The sequence below is a fragment of the Microcaecilia unicolor genome, chromosome 6, assembly GCF_901765095.1.
Source record: "Microcaecilia unicolor chromosome 6, aMicUni1.1, whole genome shotgun sequence".
NCBI classification, from domain to species: domain Eukaryota; kingdom Metazoa; phylum Chordata; class Amphibia; order Gymnophiona; family Siphonopidae; genus Microcaecilia; species Microcaecilia unicolor.
This window is the reverse complement of record NC_044036.1, coordinates 314,780,602-314,805,020: the sequence shown is the minus strand read 5'-3', so window position 1 is coordinate 314,805,020 and position 24,419 is coordinate 314,780,602. Positions and strand designations below refer to the sequence as shown.

Sequence of the window (24,419 nt, the reverse complement as noted above, 5' to 3'; positions counted from 1 at the left end):
TGATCATCTTGCCCTTATTTTTACACGCTTATTTTTAGCACAGTCCTCCTTGGACATCAAACATTTTTTCTCCAGGCCCCGTAATTGTCAGCCCTTGAAAACTGCCTTTTTAGCTGGACGCGTTCGGCCCTTTCCGCTTACGGGGATAATTAACTGCAGACAGAAGCTTCCAAAAACAAATTCAGCCGTTGCCCATCAAAACGGGAAAAGGCCGGGATAAATCTGAACTTTGGTCTCTGAAGGGATTGTATGTGCAAAGTACATGCTTTACCAAATAAAATCGCTTTTAACGGTACAATAAAAAGTAAGCCCTGAGTTTACACACACTGCGCGCAAATGAGATAACAGCTGCAGCCTCTGTCTCCGACAGTTTTTATATTCAGGAATCAGGCTGCTGATCGATTTACAGGAAATGGTCAGGTTTTGCCGTTTCTTGTTTTTCAGGCTTCAGCACGTTCCTTTCAATGAAGTCTTCAATGAACTTGCTACAAACCCTTTGCTACAAAAGAAACAGAAAATCTGAACCAATCAGCGGGCGAAGACGTGCTTCTACTGCTGTTTCAAAACTATTCGCACCGAGCCAATCAGCAGTAGCAGAGCTCCTTCTCCTAATCCTGCAGCCAACCGGGATACGCTCGACAGGCAACAGTCCAATCAAAGTATTCCAAAACATAGCTCAACACACCGAAGCTTAATGGGAGGAGAGAAAGCTGCAGCTACCACTTCTCTTCGCTGCCCAATGAATCCGAGACGAGACAATATAGGTGGAACCAACCAGGTTTGGGGGAGTGGTCGGAGACCTTCGAAGGAGTTCGGCCGGCCAATCAGCGCTGCGCCACTGCTGCCGAGCGTTCGGAGGGAGAAAGGGGTGAAGTGAGGTGGTGAGACACTTGCAGGCTCCACCCCACGTGGTTGACGCGCAGCGGGCCGCTGTTGTGTACTGTGCCGGAGAGGGAGGGTGGGAGGAAGCGGGGCTGAGCGATAACAAACAAGCGCTACCTGCGGGTGCGGGAGCAGAGTAGGGAACGAGGGCCTGCCGCACGGAGTCGTGCGTTCGGATCATTTCCTCCTCCTCTTCACGCTGGTGTCTCGGGTTCCCCCCTCTCCGTTCCCCGTCCCCCGCCCGCTCCCCCTCCCCTCCTCCCACTCCGCCTCCGGTGTAGATCGGTTCGGCGGCCGCCGCTTGCCTCCTCTTGTTTGTTGTTTGCAGCCTCTCTGGTCGGTTACGTTCCCCTGTCTTTTCGCCATGTCGGTGAATATGGAGGAACTGCGGCACCAGGTCATGATCAACCAGTTTGTGCTGGCGGCGGGGTGTGCGGCGGATCAAGCTAAGCAGCTGCTGCAGGCGGCCCACTGGCAGTTCGAGGTGGGTGTCCCGAACCCCCCCCCCCCCCCAATCACGAGAGGGACATGCGGAATGTGGACTGCTCTTCGCCCCCGAACGGGCGATTTGGACGGCCCTGTCTTCTCCCCCTTACCCTCCCCCTCCAGCAGTCAGGATCGCAAGCCCTAAATAACAACAAACAGAAGGACGTGGCCCGGCGGCCTCTTCTGCTGAATGGGGGGACCCGGGAACTGGAGCAGATGCATTGTTGTTGTTGTTGTTGTTATTATTATTATTATGTTGCAGCGTCGAGAGGCGGCATGTGGGGCAGGGTTATTCAGATCGTGTTCCCGGGGATAGAAGGGCTGAGTCCCCTGTAAATTCTCTTGTAGCTATTTATAAGATACAATGTAATAGAAGCAGCTTAAGAGCTGCCAGAGCAAGAGACTCCGCGCACTCTCCAGCGCTAAAATGTGCGCTAAACCCCTGAGACCGAGCTCCCATAGGCTTACCCCACGCGCATTTTTGTAGTAATCTTATTTTTATGTTATGACCGCGGGGGGGGGGGGGGTGACCTTTCGCATTCCTTTCTAACAAATGTGCTTAGCTTGACGGACGTAGTTTCCGCTTTTCCTTGGTTCAATAAATACAATTCTTTATTTTTGTTTACATTGTGAACCAATGTGCGTGAAAACATTGCCAATATAGTGTTGGATGTTTGAAACCCCTGTACACGTAGCGTCCCTTTTATGGTAGCACTTTTTTCAATTTCTAGTGTGTGTTCTTTCAAAAGAGCCGTGATATAACTGCAAGGAGACCTTTATTATTTATTTATTTTTGCAATGCTTTGTCCTGTGTTTCTGAGGAGGGCATCAAACTGTGATTGATCTCGACCTCCTCCCTCTGAAAATACTATTTACAAACAGTTCCTTCTGCGCTGTGTTAATCAATGTGTTGGGAGATTTAATGAAAGGCGCAGTAAATTATCCGGAAGCGGATCTCTCACTTTCGGAGAATTGGAAACGAAGCCCCCTCGTGGTATTTCAAGTTTCTTCCATTTTGTTGTTATTTATTTGTTATCATCATGCTTCCATTTTTTTCTCCTCACTTCCTGGTTAGGATCCCGGTGAATATAGTGTGTGTGTATTTTTTTTTTTTTTTTTTTTTTGCGGAGCGTTTTGTTTCATTTCGCTTTTGTATGTGTTTTTGTTTATGTTTTGTGCAATCAGATGGCAAAAGGGCTGAGAAGCGCTGTCAGAACTGCTTTGCGGAGGGGAGGGTGTTTGTTTACAGAATCAGCTCCATATTTGAATTCAGCGCCTTCATTGTTACACTTAAGAAAGCTTGTTGTTTACTTGCAACTTATGCTGGGATGTTACTAAGATCTCCTTTTATTATTATTTCAATGCAGACCGCTCTGAGCACGTTTTTTCAAGAAACTAACATTCCCAACAGCCACCACCATCATCAGATGGTAAGTAGATGTGTCTTGGATGCACATACATGTAAAACAACCACCACCCCCAAAATAAATAAATGCATTTCTAAATAGGACTAGGCTGCCCTTCAGATGGAGATCTGGACACTTTTTACTTAGGTTGAATGGAGAAGTGTTGTATCTGTTTTTAGGTAGATGTGGGTTTGCTTCCTGAGTCCCAGGGTCTTAAAAGAACACAGCCCTTTAAAGGGGAAGAGGTTGTGGGGGTAATGAGGGTTTTGTAGTGCAGCGTTTGGAACTTTAAACATAGAAAACTGGTATTTGTAATAGCAGGAAGAGGAAGCTGCTGGCAGGATTATTAGTCTTGCATTGGGCACGATGGGACCCTTTCTGACAGCCATATTGTACAAGCAGCTAAAAGGCAGGCACACACAGCCAGCCCTCCAAATGTAAACAAGACCCAAAATGTCTTCCAGGAAATGGCTGAGTTGAGCTTTTTGTGTTTCAGCTTTCTCAATAAGGAGGCGGTTATTGCTTCAGCCCTGCACATGTAGACCAGTACTTAGATCTGCAAATTGTAGGGGAAATTTAAACTTGGATTATAACGAGATTAAAAACACAAAGCCCATCTGTCAATCTATCTGTGAAATATTGCTTTTGTGGCAGAGGATTTTGTTTCTCCCCCCCCCCAAAAAAAAAAAAAAGAATGTTTTTAGGCTCTCTGATTATTGTCTACCTAGTACTATAATGCACTTTGAAAAGTGAGTTGCTATGGGATTTTGGTGGCTTCTCTATTTAAACACTGTGCTGATTTCTGTGGCAGAGTTTGTTGGTGACAAAGTGTGAATTATGCTTGTGAATTTATTTGTGGTCTTCAGCACATGGGGCGCATTCAGGAAGAACAGGGATGGGAACTACATTTTGGCTACGTTTATATACCAGACCTAAAAAATCGGTGCCGGAAAAAAAATAGAATATGCCTAAATTTTGACGCAGTTTGTAGAATACGTGGAGTGTCCATTCACACAACTAAATTTAGGGCAAAACTTGGTGTAAATGCTAGACACCTAAATTTAGGCGCGGACTGGGTGTATTTTATAACAACGCACATAGATTTTAGAAATGCCTGTGACCTTGTTCCGTGGCCATGCCCCGTTTTCAGCTATGCGTCAGAATTTAAGCATATCACTTTGCCAATTAGTGTCAGTTGTTAACTGCCAATTAGCGCAGATTGGCTTGCTAGCTAATTAAGTTGCATGCGCAAATCCAGAATGTAACCGGATTTCTGTGCAAGTCGCACTATATAGAATCCAGGGGTTTGGGTGCAAATGTAACAAATAAATAAAAAGATGTCTTTTAACACTGCCTCCATAGTGCTGGTGCCCGTTGCTCTGCAGTTCATTTTCACTAACTCCTCATCCTCCTCCAGGGCGAGAGGCGATTTCACAGTATCAAATTGTTTGACCCATTAAGGGAGAACTTCTATTATCGGTGCCGAAAAAAACATGCGCTTAGCACTATTCAATGAACCTCGCCTTAAGTTAGGCACGTCCTATAGAATCCGCGTAGCGGCTGCCCCACAACTAAAATGTAGGTGCAGCCATTTACACCAAGTAAAACCTGATGCAAATGCCCCCACCTAATTTAGATGTGGATCGGACATATTCTGTAACGGTGTGGATCATTTTTAGAAACGCCCATGACCAGCCTGTGCCCCTCCCATGGCCATGCCTGCTTTTGAGATCCACACATTAGAATTTACACGCACCGCCTTACAGAATATGCTTAGAAAGTTGCGTGCATAAATTTTAATTAGTTGGTTTGTTAGTGGCCAATTATTGGTGCTGATTAGCTTGTCAAGCAATTGTATACGCAAATTAGCTACACGTGCAAACTTTTTAGTCTCCTTTTATAGAATCCCAGAGTAAGGGGACAATTGTATAACTGGGAGCCACAATTCAATGGCTTCTGGATGCCAAGATCCTGGAATACTGACATAAATCTACATCAAATGAAAGCCGTGTTTAGTAATGCCCACTTATGTCATGTCAATAGGCTTAAATGCAGCACTTTGTAAGTTAGACATGTAAATGGTTCTATCCATGCTCCTCCCTTGTCAACTCCCACTTGCATTTATGGTCTAAGCTTGTTGTGTGCGTCACGTATAGAATTGCACTTAGGACCCTGTTTATTAAGCCGCGTTAGCATTTTTAACGCACCTACAATTAGCGCGCGTGTTGACCGTGTAGGTGCGTACAGGGATATTGTTGACGTGTACACAGTTAACGCACGTACATGGCTAACGCATGTATAACGCTGCTTAGTAAATAGGGCCCTTAATGTGTGCAAGTGAACGCTGAACCCTATAAATTCTAGTATTGTATAAATGTAAGCGCATAAATGGCATTTATATTCTGGTGGAAAGTACATGGGGAGGAAAGGGCAAACATGGAGGCATAATAAGAGGCAATGTGATGCTAAAAGAATGCACAGTGCGTGAGGGTAGGGAAGGATCAGAAAGGCAAGTGGACTACAAACGGGCCAAAAGCTTGGTTAAAAACAATTAGAAAGGGGGCGAGTGGCTTGAGGCTGAAGGAGAAACATACCTTGCAGAGAAAGTGGAGCAGAGCAAGACCTGGGTGAAAGTCAAAGGATGGAGCGGGGGATTATCGCAACTAAATTTTGTCGTTATCAGTCATCGCTGTATTTTGTGACCTTTGCTCCTTTGTGTTTCTAAGTCAGTTAGAATCTGAGCTGGGTTCAGGTGCTGTGGGCCTCATTTAGATCTACCTAGTGATTTTTCAGACTCTGATTGTCTTTGTTTTTCCTCCCCCCCCCCCCCCCTCCCCATCCCTACCATACAGTCATTGCAGAGATGACCCTTGGCTGAGGTCTGCACCCCAGGGCATTTTGAGATCTTACAGTCTTGGCCCCTAAATCTGATCATTACTTGTTACTATTGTGTGAGCTCTGGGACTCCTTCCCACCCCCACCCCCACAAAGGGGCTGGGAGTGCTGCCACTGCATCATCCATGGGAAACCCAGAAAGTCCTGAACCAGGAAGTTAGACCAAGTGGTCCCCATGTCAGCCTCCACTGAGCCATTCAGTTGGCCTGTGCAGTGTGGCTTCTCTGCACTCAGTTGGTTTTAGAGCAGGCTTGTCCAAGCTCAGACCTTGATGATCGGAAATAAGCCAGGTTTTCAAGATATCCCTAATCAATAAGCTTGACACATTTGCTTGCCAACCACCGCCATTGTATGCATATTCACTAAGGCTATCCTGAAAATATGGCCTGTTAGCAGCCCTTGAGGAATGAACTTGGACAAGCCTGTATTAGAGTACAGATAGGTATGGATTTGATATCATTTTGCTGTCCTTGGGATCAGTGTGCATTCTTTAAACCCTGTATGCTCCCTCTCCCCCCCCCCCCCCCCCCCCCCCCACATTATAAAGAATCATGGATGCTTTGTTGGTGCTTTCGGGTATGTGGAAGCAAGGGGTCAACAAGTTGTAAGCGAATCCTTTACGTCAGAGTTTCCCAAGTCCAGTCCTTGAATACCCCTTGTCAGTCAGGTTTTCAGGATTTCCACAATGAATATGCATGAACTTGATTTGCATACACTGCATTATGTGCAAATCTCTTTTCATGCATATTTATTGTGGATGTCCTGAACACCTGACTGGCAAGGGGTACTCCAGGGCCGGACTTGGGAAACTCTGCTTTACGTTGAACCAACTCAGTATGTCTGTAGCAAGTATGGGCACTTTGTTCTAAGATCTAGGCAGGAATGTTAATCAGATATGATTTTGTTTGCTTCCAGGTAAAGGATGGTCAAAACATAAAAGGCCTGAGATGGTTGCTTAGCTTTGGTGTTAGTTTTTTTTTTCTTTCCCTTCACATAAACAAATCTCATTATGCAGTTGCTAAAATATACTATCAGATCTAGTATCTAGTAACTGAACCATTCTGGTGGGAGTAGATATGGCTTCTTTTTTATTTTTAAATCTTGAATGATCGTCTTTAGAAGTAGATAAACCCACTCATGATATGTTGATACCATGAATTTTTGTCTTAAGCCCTATCTTTACCTTCTACATAGACATAACCCTATGTTTGGGGGTACAGAGGATGTGCAAAATGTGTAATTTCCAGATTCAAAATATTTGGAAGGAAAAATTATTTGCAGTTCTGTGAAATGATGTGAGCCACTGGCCTTGGGAATTTCTGGGGTGGCGAGATCTGGTTCTTAAGTATTGACAGGCAGATGATCAAAAGCAAATGCCGGCGCTAGAGGCTGTTAGTGCCGGCGTTTGCTACCGCCCCATGATCAGAGCCCTCGAGGGCTCTTAGCGCAAGTAGCATGCAAATGCATGCTAATCAGCGCTTAACGCATTCATCCCCAATGATCAGCGTCCAGCGCGCCAAAGATTGGGTCGCTGGCCGCGACAAACCCTACGCCAGCTCCAAGGTGGTGTTAGGGTTTGCAGATCATTGGGGAGGAATGGTGAGCCCTGTCCAGCATGCATTTGCATGCTGGCAGGCCCCCATTCCTTCCTACAGCAAACCTGCCAGCAAAGACAGTTGAGGACGTCCAAAATTTGGATGTTTCTGTGGCGGGGCAGTTGAGGACGTCCACGTTTTTGTGGCGGGGCAGTTGAGGACGTCCACGTTTCTGTGATGGGGCAGTTGAGGACGTCCAAAATTTGGATGTTTCTGCAATGGGCAGTTAAGGATGTCCAAAATTGGATGTTTCTATGAGAAAGATGTCTTTCTCATAGAATCATCCAATTTTGGACGTCCTCAACTGCCCCGTCGCTATACCTCCGACACCTCCTTGAAATTTGGCCGTCCCTGCAACAGGGCAGTTGAGGACGTCCATCTTCCGATTTAAAGATGGGCGTCCTTCTCTTTTCATTGGTCTCCAGCCCAGACCTGTCAAACAAGTGCGGGAGAATTGTGCTGAGCGCATGCTCGGGCACAATTCTCCCGCACTTCTACCCCATCATCAGAGATAATTGCACTGCTTAAATTTGCATGCATTATCTCTGATCATAGGCCTAATAGCGCCCCGCGCTGTTCTACCGCTATTTTAGAGCGCTGTTTGGAACAGCGCAGGGCTTTTGATCATCTGCCTGTCAGTTTGCTGTCCTTGATGGCACATGTGCAAAACCCTTTTAGAATCAGCAGGTCGGTGGTGGTCTGACTTTCTGCTTAACCAGGAACTGTGGTTTTTCAGGGCTATAAATGCCACTTCAGTCTCTTGCCAAAATGCACTCATGTAGCGCTGAAGCATGCTTTCATAGCATGCTGTATGTCTGTGCTACATGTCTAGATTCCTTGTGTTGACATTTTTTAATTTTCTAGTTCATTACAATACTTGAACACGAACTGTGTATTTGCCATCTGCTCTGGGTGTTGAACAGTTGTTGATTGGATTAGATATGAATTTGTAGCCAGCCTTTTTCAAATGTTGCTTAAGGCAGCCATCTGCAGGTTGAAGTAGCCCCTGTCCACAGGAGCTTACAGTCAGCCTTAAACAAGAGAGAAAGTGACTCGCTTAAGGTCACAGAGAGATCAGTGAGATGTGCTGGATTTTTGATCCCTGGTTTTTAGGGGTTGTAAGTACACAAAGAGTACTTCAGATGTTTGTTGATGCATACCTACAGAGTAGAATGGATTTAAGAGCTGGAACTGAGTTAAGTGACTCTTGACTGTACAGATGACCTTTTATTCCATTGTAAAACAATGTTTTAGGAGGTCAGTGTCTTCATGTTTTTTTTCCGTATAATATCACGTTGGAACTTAAATACACCCAGGGAGGTTCCTGCAAGGTTCCTCTGGTCTAGTTGAGTCCTGGGCTCATCCACACTGTGCAGTCACGTCTAACCCATTCAGATGAAACCAGGCCTTGTTCACGAGTGTCACAGTAACTTTAGATATGTTTTATTTATTTATTTTGTTACATTTGTACCCCATGCTTTCCCACTAGTGGCAGGCTCAATGCAGTAGGCAATGGAGGGTTAAGTGACTTGCCCAGAGTCACAAGGAGCTGCCTGTGCCGGGAATCGAACTCAGTTCCTCAGTTCCCCAGGACCAAAGTCCACCACCCTAACCATTAGGCCACTCCTCCACTCTCTTTACATCCTGATACTTTTCTTTGGTTTTTCTTCTTCATTCTTTTTCTATATCTGGTTTCACTTTGGTTCCAGTGTTCAGTTCATTTGATTCTGTAAAGAAAAGCTAGCCGTTACGACCACACATACTGTATTCTTCTTGTTGGCCACAGTTTGTACCGAGTTCCAGTCTGTTATGCTAAAGATGGGGCAGCAGGAGGAGATACGGGAGAAAGTAGTAAGAATTGGCATGGCTGTGCCTTTATGCTCCCTTGGGGCCTGATGTTATAACAGGTAAACTATGTGAGAAGTCCAAAAAGGTGATTTTTATAATCCTGTTTTGTAAAGGCACACTAGACTCTGGTACAAAAAGATTTTCACCCAGTCATTTATTTTAAAATCAGTCAGATCATCAGATAGTGTGTCTGGCGTGATGATTCAGCACAAACGTTTTCATTATAACTCCTCATAGATCCAGTTTTATAAAGTCCATCGTTCCAGTATATTCACACTACATATGAACATAAGTGATTTGGAGCATGTTTTTCAGAGCAGTGATTATTAAATGATTTTTTTGGAGCTTTAAAAAAATTATATCAATATTTTAGTACAAGTAAATATAGTGGAACAATGGATGTATGTGGAGTTATGGTGAAAACGTCTTTTGCCGAATCATCGTGCCAGATTTACCTTCTGATGATCTGACTGATTTAAAACAAAACATGGGTGGCAGGTATTTGGAAGAGGTATCATAGCTGCTTATTCATCTTTCTAAAACAGGTTCCCAGAACCTGTACAGTAGTGCAGAATATATGTTCTATGCATGTACTGTATATAAAATATAGATGCATCACATGTCTACTTCTGCTCCACCTGAATTATGGCCCCAGCACAAGTATAAGTACATTTCCTTATGTATACGTGTACCACGGGTTGACTTCATAAATGCCCTTTTCTATGTTTAAAATGGACATTACACATGGAAAAATCTTTTAATAGTCTTCCGCTTAGTGGATGTGGCTTCGGCTGTCAAACTTTACTCTCAGAATGTAAAAGGATGAGCTGAATGGTTTAGTTTAGCACTGCACACTGAATGTTAATACGTTCTTGATGGCGCTGCTGCTTTCTTAGATCCATTGTGCTCCTTTGGGATATTGCAGTCTTTATTTTTAGCTTAATGATGATGTCAGACTGCAGCGGAGTGTCATGGGGCAGAAACGTACTCCATTCACATGCTCTCTCCTTTTGCAAACAGTGGTGCAGACACAATAAATCGAGCATGGGAACTTTGTTTTACTTCATTCCTATAAGGGCAATGCTTTATCCTTATTTAGGGTGTGACTTGGCTGTCAAGACTCCACAGGCCTGTGCTTGGAAGCATATCTCCCTATGCTGAAGGGAAAGCAGGGCTTTGGCTCCCGTTTTCAAAGGGCTGGCTGTGGATAATAAAGGTGTATTAGCGTTGGTAGCCTGCAGAGACAAAGTTCCGCATTTTCTTCTATGATCTTTGTGATTAAGTGGATTTGAGGTTTAATTACTTGCCCTTCCAAAGCAGGGTGAGTTAAATTCAGGTACAGTTAACTTCCCCAGAGAGATTACAGTCTAGGGGATGTAGTTATCCATGTGGGCTAACATTAAGACATGTTGTTATACCATTAACTCATGCTGTTTTAGCACAGGTGCCATTTTATGCAGTGAGACCTAGTTACTAACAACTGCGGTTAACAATAAAAATAATGTCTTTATTAAAGAGAACTTTTCCTATAAAAACTAGTAAAAAAGGCCCGTTTCGGTATGAAATGAAACGGGCGCTAGCAAGGTTATCCCTCTCTCCCTCCCTCGCTCTCTCCCTCTGTCCCCTCCAAGTCCCACGGCCCCCTTTCTTCCCTTCCGATTTCCAGGCCCTCCTTCCCTCTGTCCCTCCCCCGAGTTCCAGTCCCCCCTCCTCTCTGTCTCACAGACACGTCCTTGCGATACCTCCACCCGCGGCTCTCCCCGACACTGGCCCCGCCCATTCCCCTACGTGCACGTCGCACCCCCCCCCCCCCTCCAAAATCACCAACCCCCCTCTGCTACCCTCTCCTCCCCCCCCCTCCTACTGGTGTCCCAGTGGCAGCAGTGAAGAGCCTCGCGAGTCTGCTGCCTTCCCTTCTCTTTGCTCTCAGTTCTGACTCTGGTCCCACCCTGTGGCAACAGGAAATGAGGGCGGGACCAGAGTCAGAGCTGAGAGCGAAGAGAAGGGAAGGCAGCAGACTCATGAGGCTCTTCACTGCTGCCGCCGGGACCCCGGTAAGAGGGAGGGGAGGGTAGCAGAGGGGGAGGGTTGGCGATTTTGGAGTTGGGGGCGGCATGCACTTAGGGACATCTCTGCCCGCTCCCGCTGTTCTTCAACGCGCGTCTCTCACTGGGTCCGTAACCCCCTGCTGACGTCAGGCAAGCAGGGTTCTAGTGCTGGCCAGTGACGTCAGCAGGTGGTTACGATCCCATTGAGACACTTTAGAACGTTCACATAGCAAATTATTATATTAGATGAGCCAAGTATAAGGTAATTAAGCTATTGTGACATCACTGATGAGGGAGGTTGGCTCTTAGTCCATTGGTAGAATGAGGCATTATGACATCACAATATCAGCTCTGGTTGCCAGAAGCTCTTCACACTAAGGGGGGAAGTTATCAATGTGGGCTACTGTTATGGTGTGTTATTTTACCGCTAACTCCTGCTATTTTAGCACAGGTTCCATTTTATGCAATGAGATCTAGTTAACAGTAAAATAAAATGCCTTAAGGGTAGCCCACATTGATAATTCCACTCCCCTCTCCCCTTCTCCTCCTTTAGTTTTATTTAAGGCAGTGGAGAGCTAAGTGACTCACCTAAGCTCACAAGGCACGTCAGTAGGAGAAGCGGGATTTGAACCCTGGCTTTTCATTGGTGCACTCTCTGCTGCTTTAACTGTTGAGTTATTCCAGGGTAGTGTTTGGGTGGTGGAGGGTCTATGTTGCGCCTCTTTTTATTAGAACCTTGCACTGCCCAGCGTTTCACACCCCCCTCGCTAGAGCTGGAAATGTCCCGATAAAGTGTTCTTTCACTACACTTTTCTGAGAGAGTTCAACTACCCCTCCCACCTCCTTGTAAAGAGAATGAGGTGAGTTAGTGATGTGTTTAAGAAGTTTGAGCAAGGAGTGTGTTTACACTGGTACACAGCAGTGCATTGGAATGGAATTTAATTTGGATTCCCAGCCTTTTGGCCAAGATCCAAGTGTACGGTCTGAGCTGAAGTTGATCCCCTTTTACAACCTTGCACAACAGAGTGTTTAACATCTCACTACCCAACCCCATTATGTACACAATGACATGAATATCCTTGTCCTGGCAATGGAAGTAAACTTCTTGCATTAAAAAGATATGAGACTTGAATTATGACTAACTCATTAAAAAAATAATAACCAATCCTCTCTTTGGGCTTGCTGTGAGCATGCGGTGTAGAAGTTCCTTCTATAGGTTCTGTTCTTGGCTTTGTTCACGAGGTGGTGATGCTGGCTGGGGCTTGCTGCTCACATTTAAATTTCTGCTTGTGCTGATGGTAACTTCCAGAGTGGGAGAGCAGAGAAGCCATGATCTGAACGATTCACTGTAACCTGTATAATCCAGATGGCATGGAGGAGTAGCCTAGTGGTTAGGGCAGCGGCCTGAGAACCAGTTGCACCAGGTGCGATTCCCAATGCAGCTCCTGTTAAGTCACTTAACCCTCCATTGCCCCAGGTACAAAATAAGTACCTCCTATATAACCACAGAAAGGCGGTTTATCAAATCCTATCGCCTTTCCCTAACAAGATATATGCAACCCCGAAAATGGGTTTACCTATTGTAACAATGTGTGAGATTTAAATGTTTAGTTTTTGTGGGCGGGGATATGGCATATTGGGGGGGGGGGGGGGGCATAATTGTAGAACTGTTTTATTTGCAATACCTTGATAGACTGTTGATGTCTAATAGAGTAGCTAATCTATTATAGTTACAATGGGCAACACAATGATGGTGCAATGTGCACCTTTTATAGAACACTACAGGAGTGGCCTAGTGGTTAGAGTGGTGGACTTTGGTCCTGGGGAACTGAGTTCAATTCCCACTTCAGGCACAGGCAGCTCCTTGTGACTCTGTGCAAGTCACTTAACCCTCCATTGCCCTGTGTAAGCCGCATTGAGCCTGCCATGAGTGGGAAAGCGCAGGGTACAAATGTAACAAAAATAAAATAGATACTACTGGAGATTCTACATGGAATGTTGCTACTATTGGAGCTTCTACATGGAATGTTGCTATTCCACTAGCAACATTCCATGTAGAAGGCTGCGCAGGCTTCTGTTTCTGTGAGTCTGATGTCCTGCACGTACGTGCAGGATGTCAGACAAGCAGAAGCCTGCGCGGCCACATTGGTGATCTGCAAGAGCCGACTTCTACATTCCATGTAGAATCTCAAATAGTAGCAACAGTGGAAGAGTGGCCTAGTGATTAGGGTGGTGGACTTTGGTCCTGAGGAACTGAGTTCGATTCCCACTTCAGGCATAGGCAGCTCCTTGTGACTCTGTGCAAGTCATTTAACCCTCCATTGCCCCAGGTACAAAATAAGTACCTGTATACAATATGTAAGCCGCATTGAGCCTGCCATGAGTGGGAAAGCGCGGGGTACAAATGTAACAAAAATACAAAATAAAAATAAAACTAAGCTGAGTGAATCAGGTCCTAAGTCCTGTGAGTGAATCAGGTCCTAAGTCCTGTCTGGAAAAAATATTTTGCTTTGTCTTTCTGAGCTGCTGCTGCTGAATAAACAGGCAGTGCTGCTTTGGTATATAACACTGAATCTCGTCAATAAGAATCTTGTTTGCACACAGCGTTGCCCTTAGTGGTTGTCTTGTAAACACTTAAGTAACTGTAGTAAAATCTTAGTTTGCTTTGTAGCGTTTTGATCATCTTTACAGCTTGTGCTGGCCTTGGTCAATAAAGATTTCCTTCCTCCTCCTGCCAGTATCTGGAAAAACCTCTTACAAATCTGGTCCAAAGTGCATTACCCATTCTTAGCCATTGAAGTGGTGGCTTCTGGCCGCACTTTTTTTCATCCAGTATTCACCAGCTCTGTTTAAACCAATGAAACTAGTTTTGAATTTAGGGCCCCCCTTTTTTTTATTGTAAATCATTTTTTTTATTGAAATAAACAGGAAGATAAAAAATACAATCGGTGCGTTTTTTTTTCTACTCAAATGCCTGGCCACCCTTCCGGGTTGGGGTAATCACTAAGGAACCCACCCCACAATAGTCAGGCCCCCTGCAACCAGTCACAGAATCTATGACAAGGTAGAATTGGTGTGTAAAGCCTGAGCTCGTTAAAACTTGGGACCATGGGTCAATTTTAGCAGACAATGGAAAAGGTGCCGGTATTCAGTATCCCCTCAAAAAAAAGCCCTGAATACAATAATACATATCTCAGCTTTGAACAATGTAAACTTTCCATGACCCCCCCCCCCAACCTATTTAGCATAAACAGATATGGTAGAACAAATCCTAAAACAGTCTATAAAACCTATTTGATGGGGGGGGGGGGGGGGAGGGAATGGGACCTGATATACTGCCTTTCTGTGGTTTTTGCAACTACAGCAAAGTGGTTTACATAGTATATACAGGTACTTATTTATATCTGGGGCAGTGGCCCAGTCGCAAGGAGCTGCAGTGGGAATTGAACCCAGTTCTCCAGGATCAAAGTCCGCTGCAGTAACCACTAGGCTACTTCTCCACTCAGTCCCCTCAAATGCCTCCCCACCCTACCAACCCCCTACTCCCCTCCCAGCCTTATCAGTATTATAGAAGCTACTATGGGTTGGAAACAGAACAAGGAGAGAGCGACACTGTGAAGAGCCAGTCGCGCCGTGCACTGTGCACTCATTTTAATGAAACAGCATTAAAACGAGAGCATGCACGGCGCGACTGGAAACAGGAGAGGAGGCTAGTGCGAGACCAACACGGGACAGATACACACTTCAGCTGGTGGTGGTTGGGGTCGTGGACCCTGCGCCAGCCAAACCAGGGACCCCAGTGCCAATTGGGGGGGCAGGCCCCCCCCCATAGCTACGTCACTGAAACACAAAACAAATCACACACACATATATATACACACAAAATCACACACACACACATATACATATATATATACATACAAAGTCTCTCACACACACACACAACCGTATATGCTAATATATCAACCTGAGCATTTATTGTACTTCTGTATTATGTACTAGACTTCTCCAAATCTAAATTTTGTAACCACCTTTTTAGCAATATGTAAGCCACATTGAACCTACCATATGGTGGGAAAATGTGGGATACAAATGCAATAAATAAATACAAAATCACTCACACAAAACTGTACACAAACAGGAAGACAGGCTTTGGTTCTTATAGCTTCCGTCCCAAAGAAAAGAACATTGTGCCTTTAGCCTCCAATCCCTCAACCTGGCCCCCCTAACCATCCCACCCAAGAAACTCTTCTTGCGCTTAAAGGATAGGCCCACCCCCTACTTCGACAATGTATTGTGGTGGATCATACTACACCAACCCCAAAAAGAAGGGGATTCGGATGCTGTCCAGACCATGAGAAGCAAACGGCGACCCCCGCTCTGCATTGGAAAGGGATCATATCTGTCAAATTAAAAAAAAAAAAAAAACAGCTGATATTGGAATAGCCGAACCCAGCAGGCCTTTCAAGTAGTGAACCCTGTGCTTCGAACAGTGATGTACCACAGGGCACTCCCAGATCGTATGAAAGAAAGCAAGAATTAAGCTGTTGAGAACATTTCAAACAAAGGGGAGTGTTAGCGCTGCCCATGTGAAATAGTTGGATCTGGGTGAAATATGCACGATAAATCACTCTAAACTGACATTCACGTAAGTCTGCTGCTATCGTCAGCAGTGGGATGCAAGCAATCAATTTACCAAGGTCCAGAGAAGCAGGCAATCTGTGTAAGTCCTCCGCCAATATGGCAGTCATGTTTTGAAGTGTTTTTAGGAGGGAAGTGCAGGAGAGCTTTGTTTCGTGGAGACTGATAAGCGGTCCCGATCTTCCAGATTGAGAAGGGGACTTACTTGAGCAACATGACCAGCAGCCAAAGCAGCACCATCCAGAGTGGAAACATAGTGATGCAACTGGTGATAAGCAAACACGTTTGCCATTTGGACAGAAATACCCTCCCTCAGAGCCCGCAGTGGTAACAAAGAGCACTCTGTAGTGAACACATATTCGAGACTGGAGATCCCCAATGTTTCCCACCTACAAAAGATTCTGTTGTCAGTCCCAGGACGAAACTTAGCATTACCTTGACTAGGCAGCAGAGTGGAGGTGTGAGGAGAGACAATTCAGGAAGTCATAAGGGTCTTCCATAAGTCCTGCAAAGGTTGTAACAAAATGCTGCCCTGCACGGTTACTGAAAGGTCCTTGTTGGGCGCCTGTAAAAGAAAGCTAAAACGCCAAGGGTAATATAGCTCCCTCTCCATTCTAATAGGAATATAGTCCTCTCGATCCAAAAACTAATCTCCCAAATGTCTAGCAAGACAGGCCTGGTAAACCTAAGCCTCCAACCCACCAATTACCCAGTAATAGGTGTATAGGGAGCTTGTTTTTTTTTTTTTTTTTTTTACTTCCCAACAAAAACAAGATAATTGGCAATAAAGAGAAGAGTGCTACGATCTTTCTGCTGTATCTTAAATGGGAGCATCTGGAGAGTGTACAGCCATTTGAGAAATTCCACCATCTTAAACAAATGGATCTTGCCATGCAGACCCAGAGGTAATATTTGCCAGCTGCATAAAGTAGTTTTAGTTGAGTCTAACAGTCGGGAGATATTGAGATGATATAACTTTGAGTTCTGCATGAAAAGGCAGATCCCTAAATATCGAAAGGAGTGAGTTGCCCAGCATAATGGGAACGGTCCCTCTCAACCCCTGCCACACTCGGTCTGAAGACACAAAAGACAGGGACTTTTGGAAGTTTAGATGAAAATCGGAAAAATCCCCTTATTCTTTAAATATTTTCCATCAGAGCTTCAAGCGAGTGTTGTAATTTAGTAAGATGTACTAAGTAAGACAAGTAAAACAGTCATAGCCGCTGTGTCATGGATCGACCCCCACCCACATCCCCAGGCTGCCCTACATCCAATGAAGTGATCATATTCCATCCGCCCCAGCCAAGAAAGAGAAGAAACATGAGATAAAATATCACATAGCCACCCCACAACACCCTCATCTGTACCTTCTCCCACACCAAATGCCCCTCCCAAAAGAAAACAACCACTCAATAGAGGTATTCATTCCCTGGAGACCCCATCCCTAACAGAATATAATAAAAGGTAGCATCAACCCCTGTGTCCCACACACGCACTCAATTTCATGTACAAACCCCAAACAACCACCGACAATCAACCACAACCTCTTGTGCTAGGAACAAATAATATAAGCAGGGTCATAATTGGAGAGGCAAACCGAATAAGAGCCCAACAAAATATGTAGTACAGATCACTAAAAGAGGGCCACATGTCCTGAAACTCTAACGCTCTGCAGACAACTAAAAACTGAAGATGACCATAGCCAGAAAGTGCGGGTTTCAGGATAACCAGCAACCCAGACAACACCAGCTGACGTCCAGCAAGAACATCAATAAAAGGATGTGAGCGGCTTCTGATTAATGTCTGAACAGTAATAAATTTGCAAACATGAGAACCAAACGAAGAATCAGCACTGCAGGAGCAGTGTGGAGCGCTCAAAGGAAAAGTCCGAGCACTTCGTTGTCCCAGAAATGAGCAAAGAGTGCTAAATGACATGAGAAAATAATAAAACAAATTGCTCCTGTGTAGAAGCCACAGCAGAGCCCTGTTAAACCATCACAGAACCCAACGTCCACTGGACGTGAAGTCCCAAAGTATGACTGCAGCCCCGAATGCTATGACCATGCAAAGCTCAAATACCTGAAATAAACAACTGTCTCCTCTAGACTGTGTCCGAAATTTAAAGTGCTATAGTTGGATATGAGCAGCTTAGCCTTCCAAAAGGGCTGTGGTAGAACTGAAAAAATATACAACAAGCATAGTATTGATGCACCCTTGGTGCAGTTCAGCATGGAGATGAAGATGAGGATCCACAAAGTAGTTGCTTCCAAAGAAGAGCCAAACACTTTGGAAGTGCCATTATGTAAAATTCTATTTTTGCTGGGTAAGCCAATGTAAAACATATTTGCTTTTGGACTAGTTTGGTACAGAGAGTTGTAAAAGCTTTCCACGCCGTTGAAACAGCTGCAGAGTAAGCTTGAAAACATAGCAGCCCCTTCATATTCCAGCTTTCTGCCCCTTCGTATGGCGTGTAGAATATCCGTTTTGTGGACATAGTTCAGAAGTTTGAAGATAACCACATAAGGTTTCATTGTGTTGGTCTCGGTGTTGCCAAAATGATGGGTCCTCTTGATCTGTATAGGACCATTGGCCTGCGGGAGTTGGAGTGGATCCACAAGCCACCTCTCCAGAAATGATCGTAAATCCTGGTCTGATAGAGATTTGGGGAGGCCCACCAAACGAAGGTTATTCCTCCTAGATCTATTTTCCAGTTCTTCCAGCTTGTCTTCAGTCCTGCAATTTTGCAGCCATTTAGAGTTTTTTTTTTTTTTTTTAATTTGAAAATATTTTTATTGAGACCAAAATAACCAAAACAGCTTTGCATCAAGAGCAAACAGGTGGTCAACTTTCAATATTCATCAGACACCCCCCCCCCCCCAATACACCCATTCACATCTCTCATCTACAGCCAGTAATCTAGAAACAAGAGGTCTGTACTCTGATGACCTCCCGGCCATCACCAATAATCTCTGTAAATGTTAAAAAAAATTAAAGCTAGGCTGTACTGGCCAGTCTGGGAACCCTTCAAAGTGTATTAAGAATCTCATTCCATTCTGTGGATGACAGAGACTGAATATACACCTCCCAAATGGATGTTTCTTTTTTCCCGTTTAAGCTCCCAACCCCTGTGCTCGCCAAAAGCATCAAAGCATGGAGTTTGTTACGCCAGGCCCAAAAGGATGGCTAGTCCAGCTGTGTCCAAACCCCTAAAATGATCTTTTTCCCCATGAGGCAAGCTTTCCTTAACAGTTGGCATGTACACCTACCCTGCAGCACAAAGAGCTCATATCTGTCCAATAAAAAACCCATGGGGGAAAATGGGATTGGTGTTTTCAATAAAGACACCAAAAAAATCATGAATTGAGTGCCAAAAATCCTGAATGCATGGACAATCCCAAAAAGCATGAAACAGTGTTCACAGGAGCAGGGATCAAATTTCCCCATCTTAAATAAGTGTTCTTGAGTAAGATATGCTCCGTGCATCAAACAAAATTGACATTCCCTTAATTCAGCACTGACAGTAAGGGTTGAAATTCATTTAATCAAAGCTTCAGATGTCCAAGGAAGAGAGAGGGTGTAATGCTCCAGCGGCGCAACAGATCAGATAATTCCTGCTGGGGGTATATTAAGATAAGCCGTTTGTGAAGAACAGATACTGACAAGTGATCCTCCCCTGCCCCTTGAAAAAACGTCTGAATGCGGAGTGTGTGTTTTAGCCTTTAGGGCTTCGGTATCCAGGGAAGCAACATAGTGTGAAAGCTGATGGTATGTGAAACAATCCCCTGGGCTAGGTAGAGAGCCATCGCCAAGATTCACTAGAGGCTGTGTACTGTTTGGCCTTGGAGCTAAAGGAAGTGAGCCCTAACTCCTAGTCCAGGAGGACCAAAGACGGCCAACAAACCCCTGGGTTCTTCACCATGACCAACTGCTGTTCCCCCGAAGGTTGAGCCCTCAGGTTCAGGCAGCCAGCAGGACTAGTCCACAGCCAGGAAATGTTGGTGTCTGGAGGCAGGTAGCTCAGGACAGGGGCAGACCACAAACAGCATGGCCAGAAGTCAGCAAAAGGCAAGATAGCGTGGTCAGAAGTCAGCTCAGGTCAAGGCAAGCATCAGGTCGCGTGTTCAGAAGTCGGCTCAAGTCAAGGCAGCAGACGGCAAGGTCAGCAGAGGTAAAGGCAGGCAGTGTGGTCAGAAGTCAACTTGGGTCAAGGCAGGTAGCAGGCCGCGTGGTCAGAAGAAAATGGAGCACGTAGCAGATGTCACAGCGGGCTAATGCCATCAAACATGGGGGTGGAGACCCCCAGCGCTACAGAGATGCACATGTGGAAGCCACGCCACAAGAGCATGCCACTAGAAACGAGGACCCCGTGCCTCCATCGCACCAGTCACTGGCGCCGCCTGCCACTGGACACCCCCTGAAGTGGCTTCAATGCGCCCCCAGTTATGAAGGCGCGACAGTCTGCAACCTGCCATCAGCACCCAGCATCTGAGATAAATATTGGAGGTCACTGGCTCTCCATTGAGTAAGTGGCATCCAGGCTTGGCTTAAAGGAAGCATTTTCCTGAATAGGCTATAAATCAGAGGTTATTGCTGAAATTTGCCAGAGAGGTGTAAGTTCCCTCCAAAGATCTCGTAAAGGACGAAGCAGGATACGGAACCTGAGTGGCGAAGGCAGAGCATGTAAAAGGGCATGAAGGAGCTATTGAAGATGCCAAGCCTAAAGTATTGTTCCAATAATAGAGGTGTATAATCATGTAAGTCCAGAAGCCAATCTCTCAAGTGTTGTAATAAGCATGCTCCTATTATATTTCTTGATGTCAGGGATACCAAATCCCCGCTCCTTCCAAGAGTAGTCTAAAGGGCATCCTAGCCCCCCCCCCCCCCCCCCCCAAATAAAATTTGATCAAAAGTATTGTATATCTCTATGTAAAAGCTTTAGTGGTAACAATTGTAATGTATATAACCAACGTGGAAACTATCATTCGAAAGAGATGAATTCTACCATGTAGACTCAGGGGAAAGTGTCTCCAACGAAGTAAGGCTTCAGAAGTAGTTTACAGGAACCGATCTATATTAAGACGATATAACTGTGATGTCTGCATAGTGAGCTAAATCCCGAGATAACGGAAAGAAAGATCTGCCCATTTAAGAGGGAATACACCATGCCAAGAATCCCGAAGGTCTCGCCAAGATGCTAATGCCAGAGATTTGGTGAAATTTAACTTAAACCCAGAAAAATCACCATATTCCTCGAAAGTGTCCATTAATGCTGGTAAGGACATTTGGAGGCTGAGGACATGAACCAAGAAATCATCTGCAAATGCAGATATTTTATGCCTTGAACCTATGGGTGGAATTTAATGTCTCAAAGAATCTTCAGGTTAGAACAAATAAAAGTGGAAACAAAGGGATATTCTGGATATAGTTCCCCTTCGGATAGGGAAGGGGGCAGGAATCACCCCATTAAGCAAGATGAGTGCCTGTGGACAGGAATATAGTACTTTGAGTGCCTCAACAAAGGGACCTTGAATCCCATACACCATACGTGTCCATGAGTGCAAACAAAAAAAACTCCAGGATACACCGTCAAAGGTCTGCTCTGCATCAAAACTGATAAGCAGGGAGAGCAGGCTGTGATGTTGAACATATTCCAAGGAAACCAATATAGCCCGAATATTCTTAGTGGCTGTTCGCTCTCGAACAAAACCAACGTGTGAGTCATCTATAAGACTTAGCAAAACCTGAGCCCATACAATTAGCCAATATCTTTGCCAGCAACTTAGATTCGTAATTTAAAAGTGAAATTGGACGGTAGGAGGATGGTATTAAAGGATCTCGTCCCAGTTTTAACAAAACAATCATTTGCACCAGATGGAAAGAGTCCAGCGTATTATTGTGATGTATTATTTCAGTGTACATAGAGGTTAAATATGAACTAGTTTCCTCAAAGAGGATTTTGTAGACTTCAGCTTGGAACCCGAAGTCTTACCAAGTGCGCTTTGGCTAACTGAACCTCATCTAGGGTGTTGGGATTGTTAAGGGAGGTCAGTTGACCAGCAATAACTGAAGGAAGTTCCAAATTCGAAAGGTATAAGGAGCCATCCAATCCTGCATCATGCTCGCTATCATATAAAGCTAAGTAATATTTCCGAAAGATATCTAAAATTTCAGTATCTAAGTGGGTCAGATGACACCTCTCATTTTTCATCTGAAGGATTTGCTGTGGGCTCATCCTTTGATTTATCAAATGGGATAAGAGTTTCCCGCTTTTATTACCATGGATGAATAACTGTTATTTATAATACATTTTGCGATTTTATGGCCTGTTGGTGTATCAGTTCATTAAGCTCAGGCTGAGCAGCAAGCAGGCTGGCTTTATTAACCTCTGTTGGTGAGGCCCCAAATTGGGCTGTGTCATGATGAACTCTCCCCTCCAAGCACAAAATATTCATCTCTCATTTTTCTTTTATGGCATACATAAGCAATGACTTCACCTCTCAGAACAGCCTTGGCTGCTTCCCAGAATAAAATCGGTCTGTCCAAATGGGTCTTATTAAGTCCATAAGATTACTGCCATTTTTTAATTAAGAAATCATGAAAGTAAGGATCCTCATACAACTTAACAAAGAATCGCCAGTGACTCTGCCCCCCCCCCCAAACCCCGTTCCCACCCTCAGGAAGATGAAGCTGAATCTATATCATAGCGTGATCACCAATCTCTGTGCAGCCATTTAGGGTTTATCTTTTTCTAGGTCACGCACCACTTCTTCCACGTTGCCCACACATTGCTGCATAGCCTGGAAATCTTTAGTGAGAGTTATGTTCCGTGATATCCAGTTTGTCCATTATTCGATGAAATTGCTTCCCCATTGTTTCCATAGCAGTGTTCACCTCTGCTATGATCTCTGCCGCCCACTCGGAGCTAGGAGAAGGGGACTGTGGCGCGCTCTTTTCTGCTATTTTAACTTCTGCAACATGGCCTTTCTCGCAGTTATTTTTTGCGAGTCTTGAAGCCATCAACAGCCAGCAAAAAGACCCCCCCCCCCCCAAGCGTGGAGAAATGGTCTGGAAATCCTTTGAAGGGCCAGTCGGGATCTGATGATGCAGATTAAACTGGAGGGAGCAGGAGCCTTCAGACTTCTGTCCTCACCACATCATTCTGAAATTGGAAGTCTTAACCCCCCCCCACCCCCCCTTTAACATTTCATGACATCCTCAGGATTTTTAAGATTCTCCACCTTTTCTGTACATCTGAAGTTTTGTTTTATATTTTTAATAATCACTTATAGAACTACTGCATCTACACGGTGACAAGTTTACACTCTAGGCGGATACCTGAGATGATGGGAATTAGCATGTGCTAAGCGCCATGTAACTCATTGGTACAAAATAGGACGTGCAGCATTTAGCGTGTACTATGCTTTAGTAAAAGAGCCCGAAAGTGGCTTACCAACTCCTGTCTTTCTCGTTTGTAAAGAGGGGTGGAAGGTGAGCAGTTATGGTTCATACACTTTTGCACCTGTTTTTTTAAAATCATAAGACACTAATCTCAGGCCTCTTTTAGTAGAATTTGTCTTGTGGCCTCCCTCCTAGCTGTGCTTGAGTTTGATTTTTATCCTTCCTTCAGATTGGCACTCACCTGCCCTCATTCTGCAATATGAATATCCATTACAGATATCCTGTAAACCAGACATGTTGGAGGACCAGAGTTAGCTTACTCCCAGTAGGTCAGTGTGTGTGAGTTTTTTTGGAAAATGTTGTATGCCGCTGAAATTCTTTAGAACTGTCCCTTTATCGAATGTACTTGAACCTCTCTGCCGTTTGCCCTCAGCTCTTCATGTCTGTGTGAGGGAGTAAACGTTTTGGATCCATTTCAAGCAAACTGTAGATAACTCATGGGAGCAACGTTAGTTCCTGGAATAGCTTAGTTATACATTAAACTTGGAAAATTACCCACAGAATGGTGTATCAGTGATTTTTTTTTTTAATCCACTGAACATTTCAGTTTTGTTATTAAGACTTCCCTGTTCTTCTGTGACACTTTTCTGTTTAGGGGATGATTGATCTTGTATGAGAGATGATCACTATAGTTTCAGTGATATTTGTGGTCACCACCACGCTTTCCTTGTGAAATCTGATGGTGCTGTACTTAAAAGCATGTGCACACGAGTTAAGTTCACATAGAAAGCTGCATTGTGTGTGGATTAGATTACGTCATGAGTTGTTGGATGGCTGGAGAAATGAGAACGCAAAGGACCGGATGCATTAAATGGTCTCCCTCCCTCCTATGACATGAAATGAGAGCAGGCCTTTAGGTAGGTATCCCCAAAAGTATCTCATGAATCGTTGGACAGGGAGAAGAATTGCCCGAGTAGGAGGGGATGCAGAGGATCATGTCTGACCCTTTTTAATTGATTTTTCATATAGTGGGGAAAGAGAGAGATGGGGTTCCCAGGAGAGTAGCAGATAACCCAGCTTCTTAACTCCACCCCCGAATTTGCTGCCCCTCGGGATAGTGGAAGATGAGTGGCTGATGGCTTGGGTGAGATACGGTACATACATCCTCTTATACATTCTTGTATCCTCCCCTCTTGCTCCACTTACCCTCTTCCCTTTTA

At 44.7% G+C, this 24,419-nt stretch overlaps 1 protein-coding gene across 2 annotated transcripts in view; it reads left to right on the top strand.

The window, feature by feature from the left end:
• The first annotated feature begins 941 nt into the window (after positions 1 to 941).
• The window catches only part of UBALD2 (UBA like domain containing 2), a 47,190-nt gene continuing 23,712 nt past the window's right edge, over positions 942 to 24,419 (top strand). Inside the window, exons 1-2 of one of the 2 annotated variants that reach the window (XM_030208206.1) lie at positions 942 to 1,366; positions 2,736 to 2,798. In XM_030208206.1, coding sequence (XP_030064066.1) covers positions 1,247 to 1,366; positions 2,736 to 2,798 — 183 coding nt within the window. In that variant the 5' untranslated portion in view covers positions 942 to 1,246. Of the gene's footprint in view, positions 1,367 to 1,876; positions 2,363 to 2,735; positions 2,799 to 24,419 lie in introns of those variants that run through there. The other variant, XM_030208207.1, reaches the window with a different exon arrangement.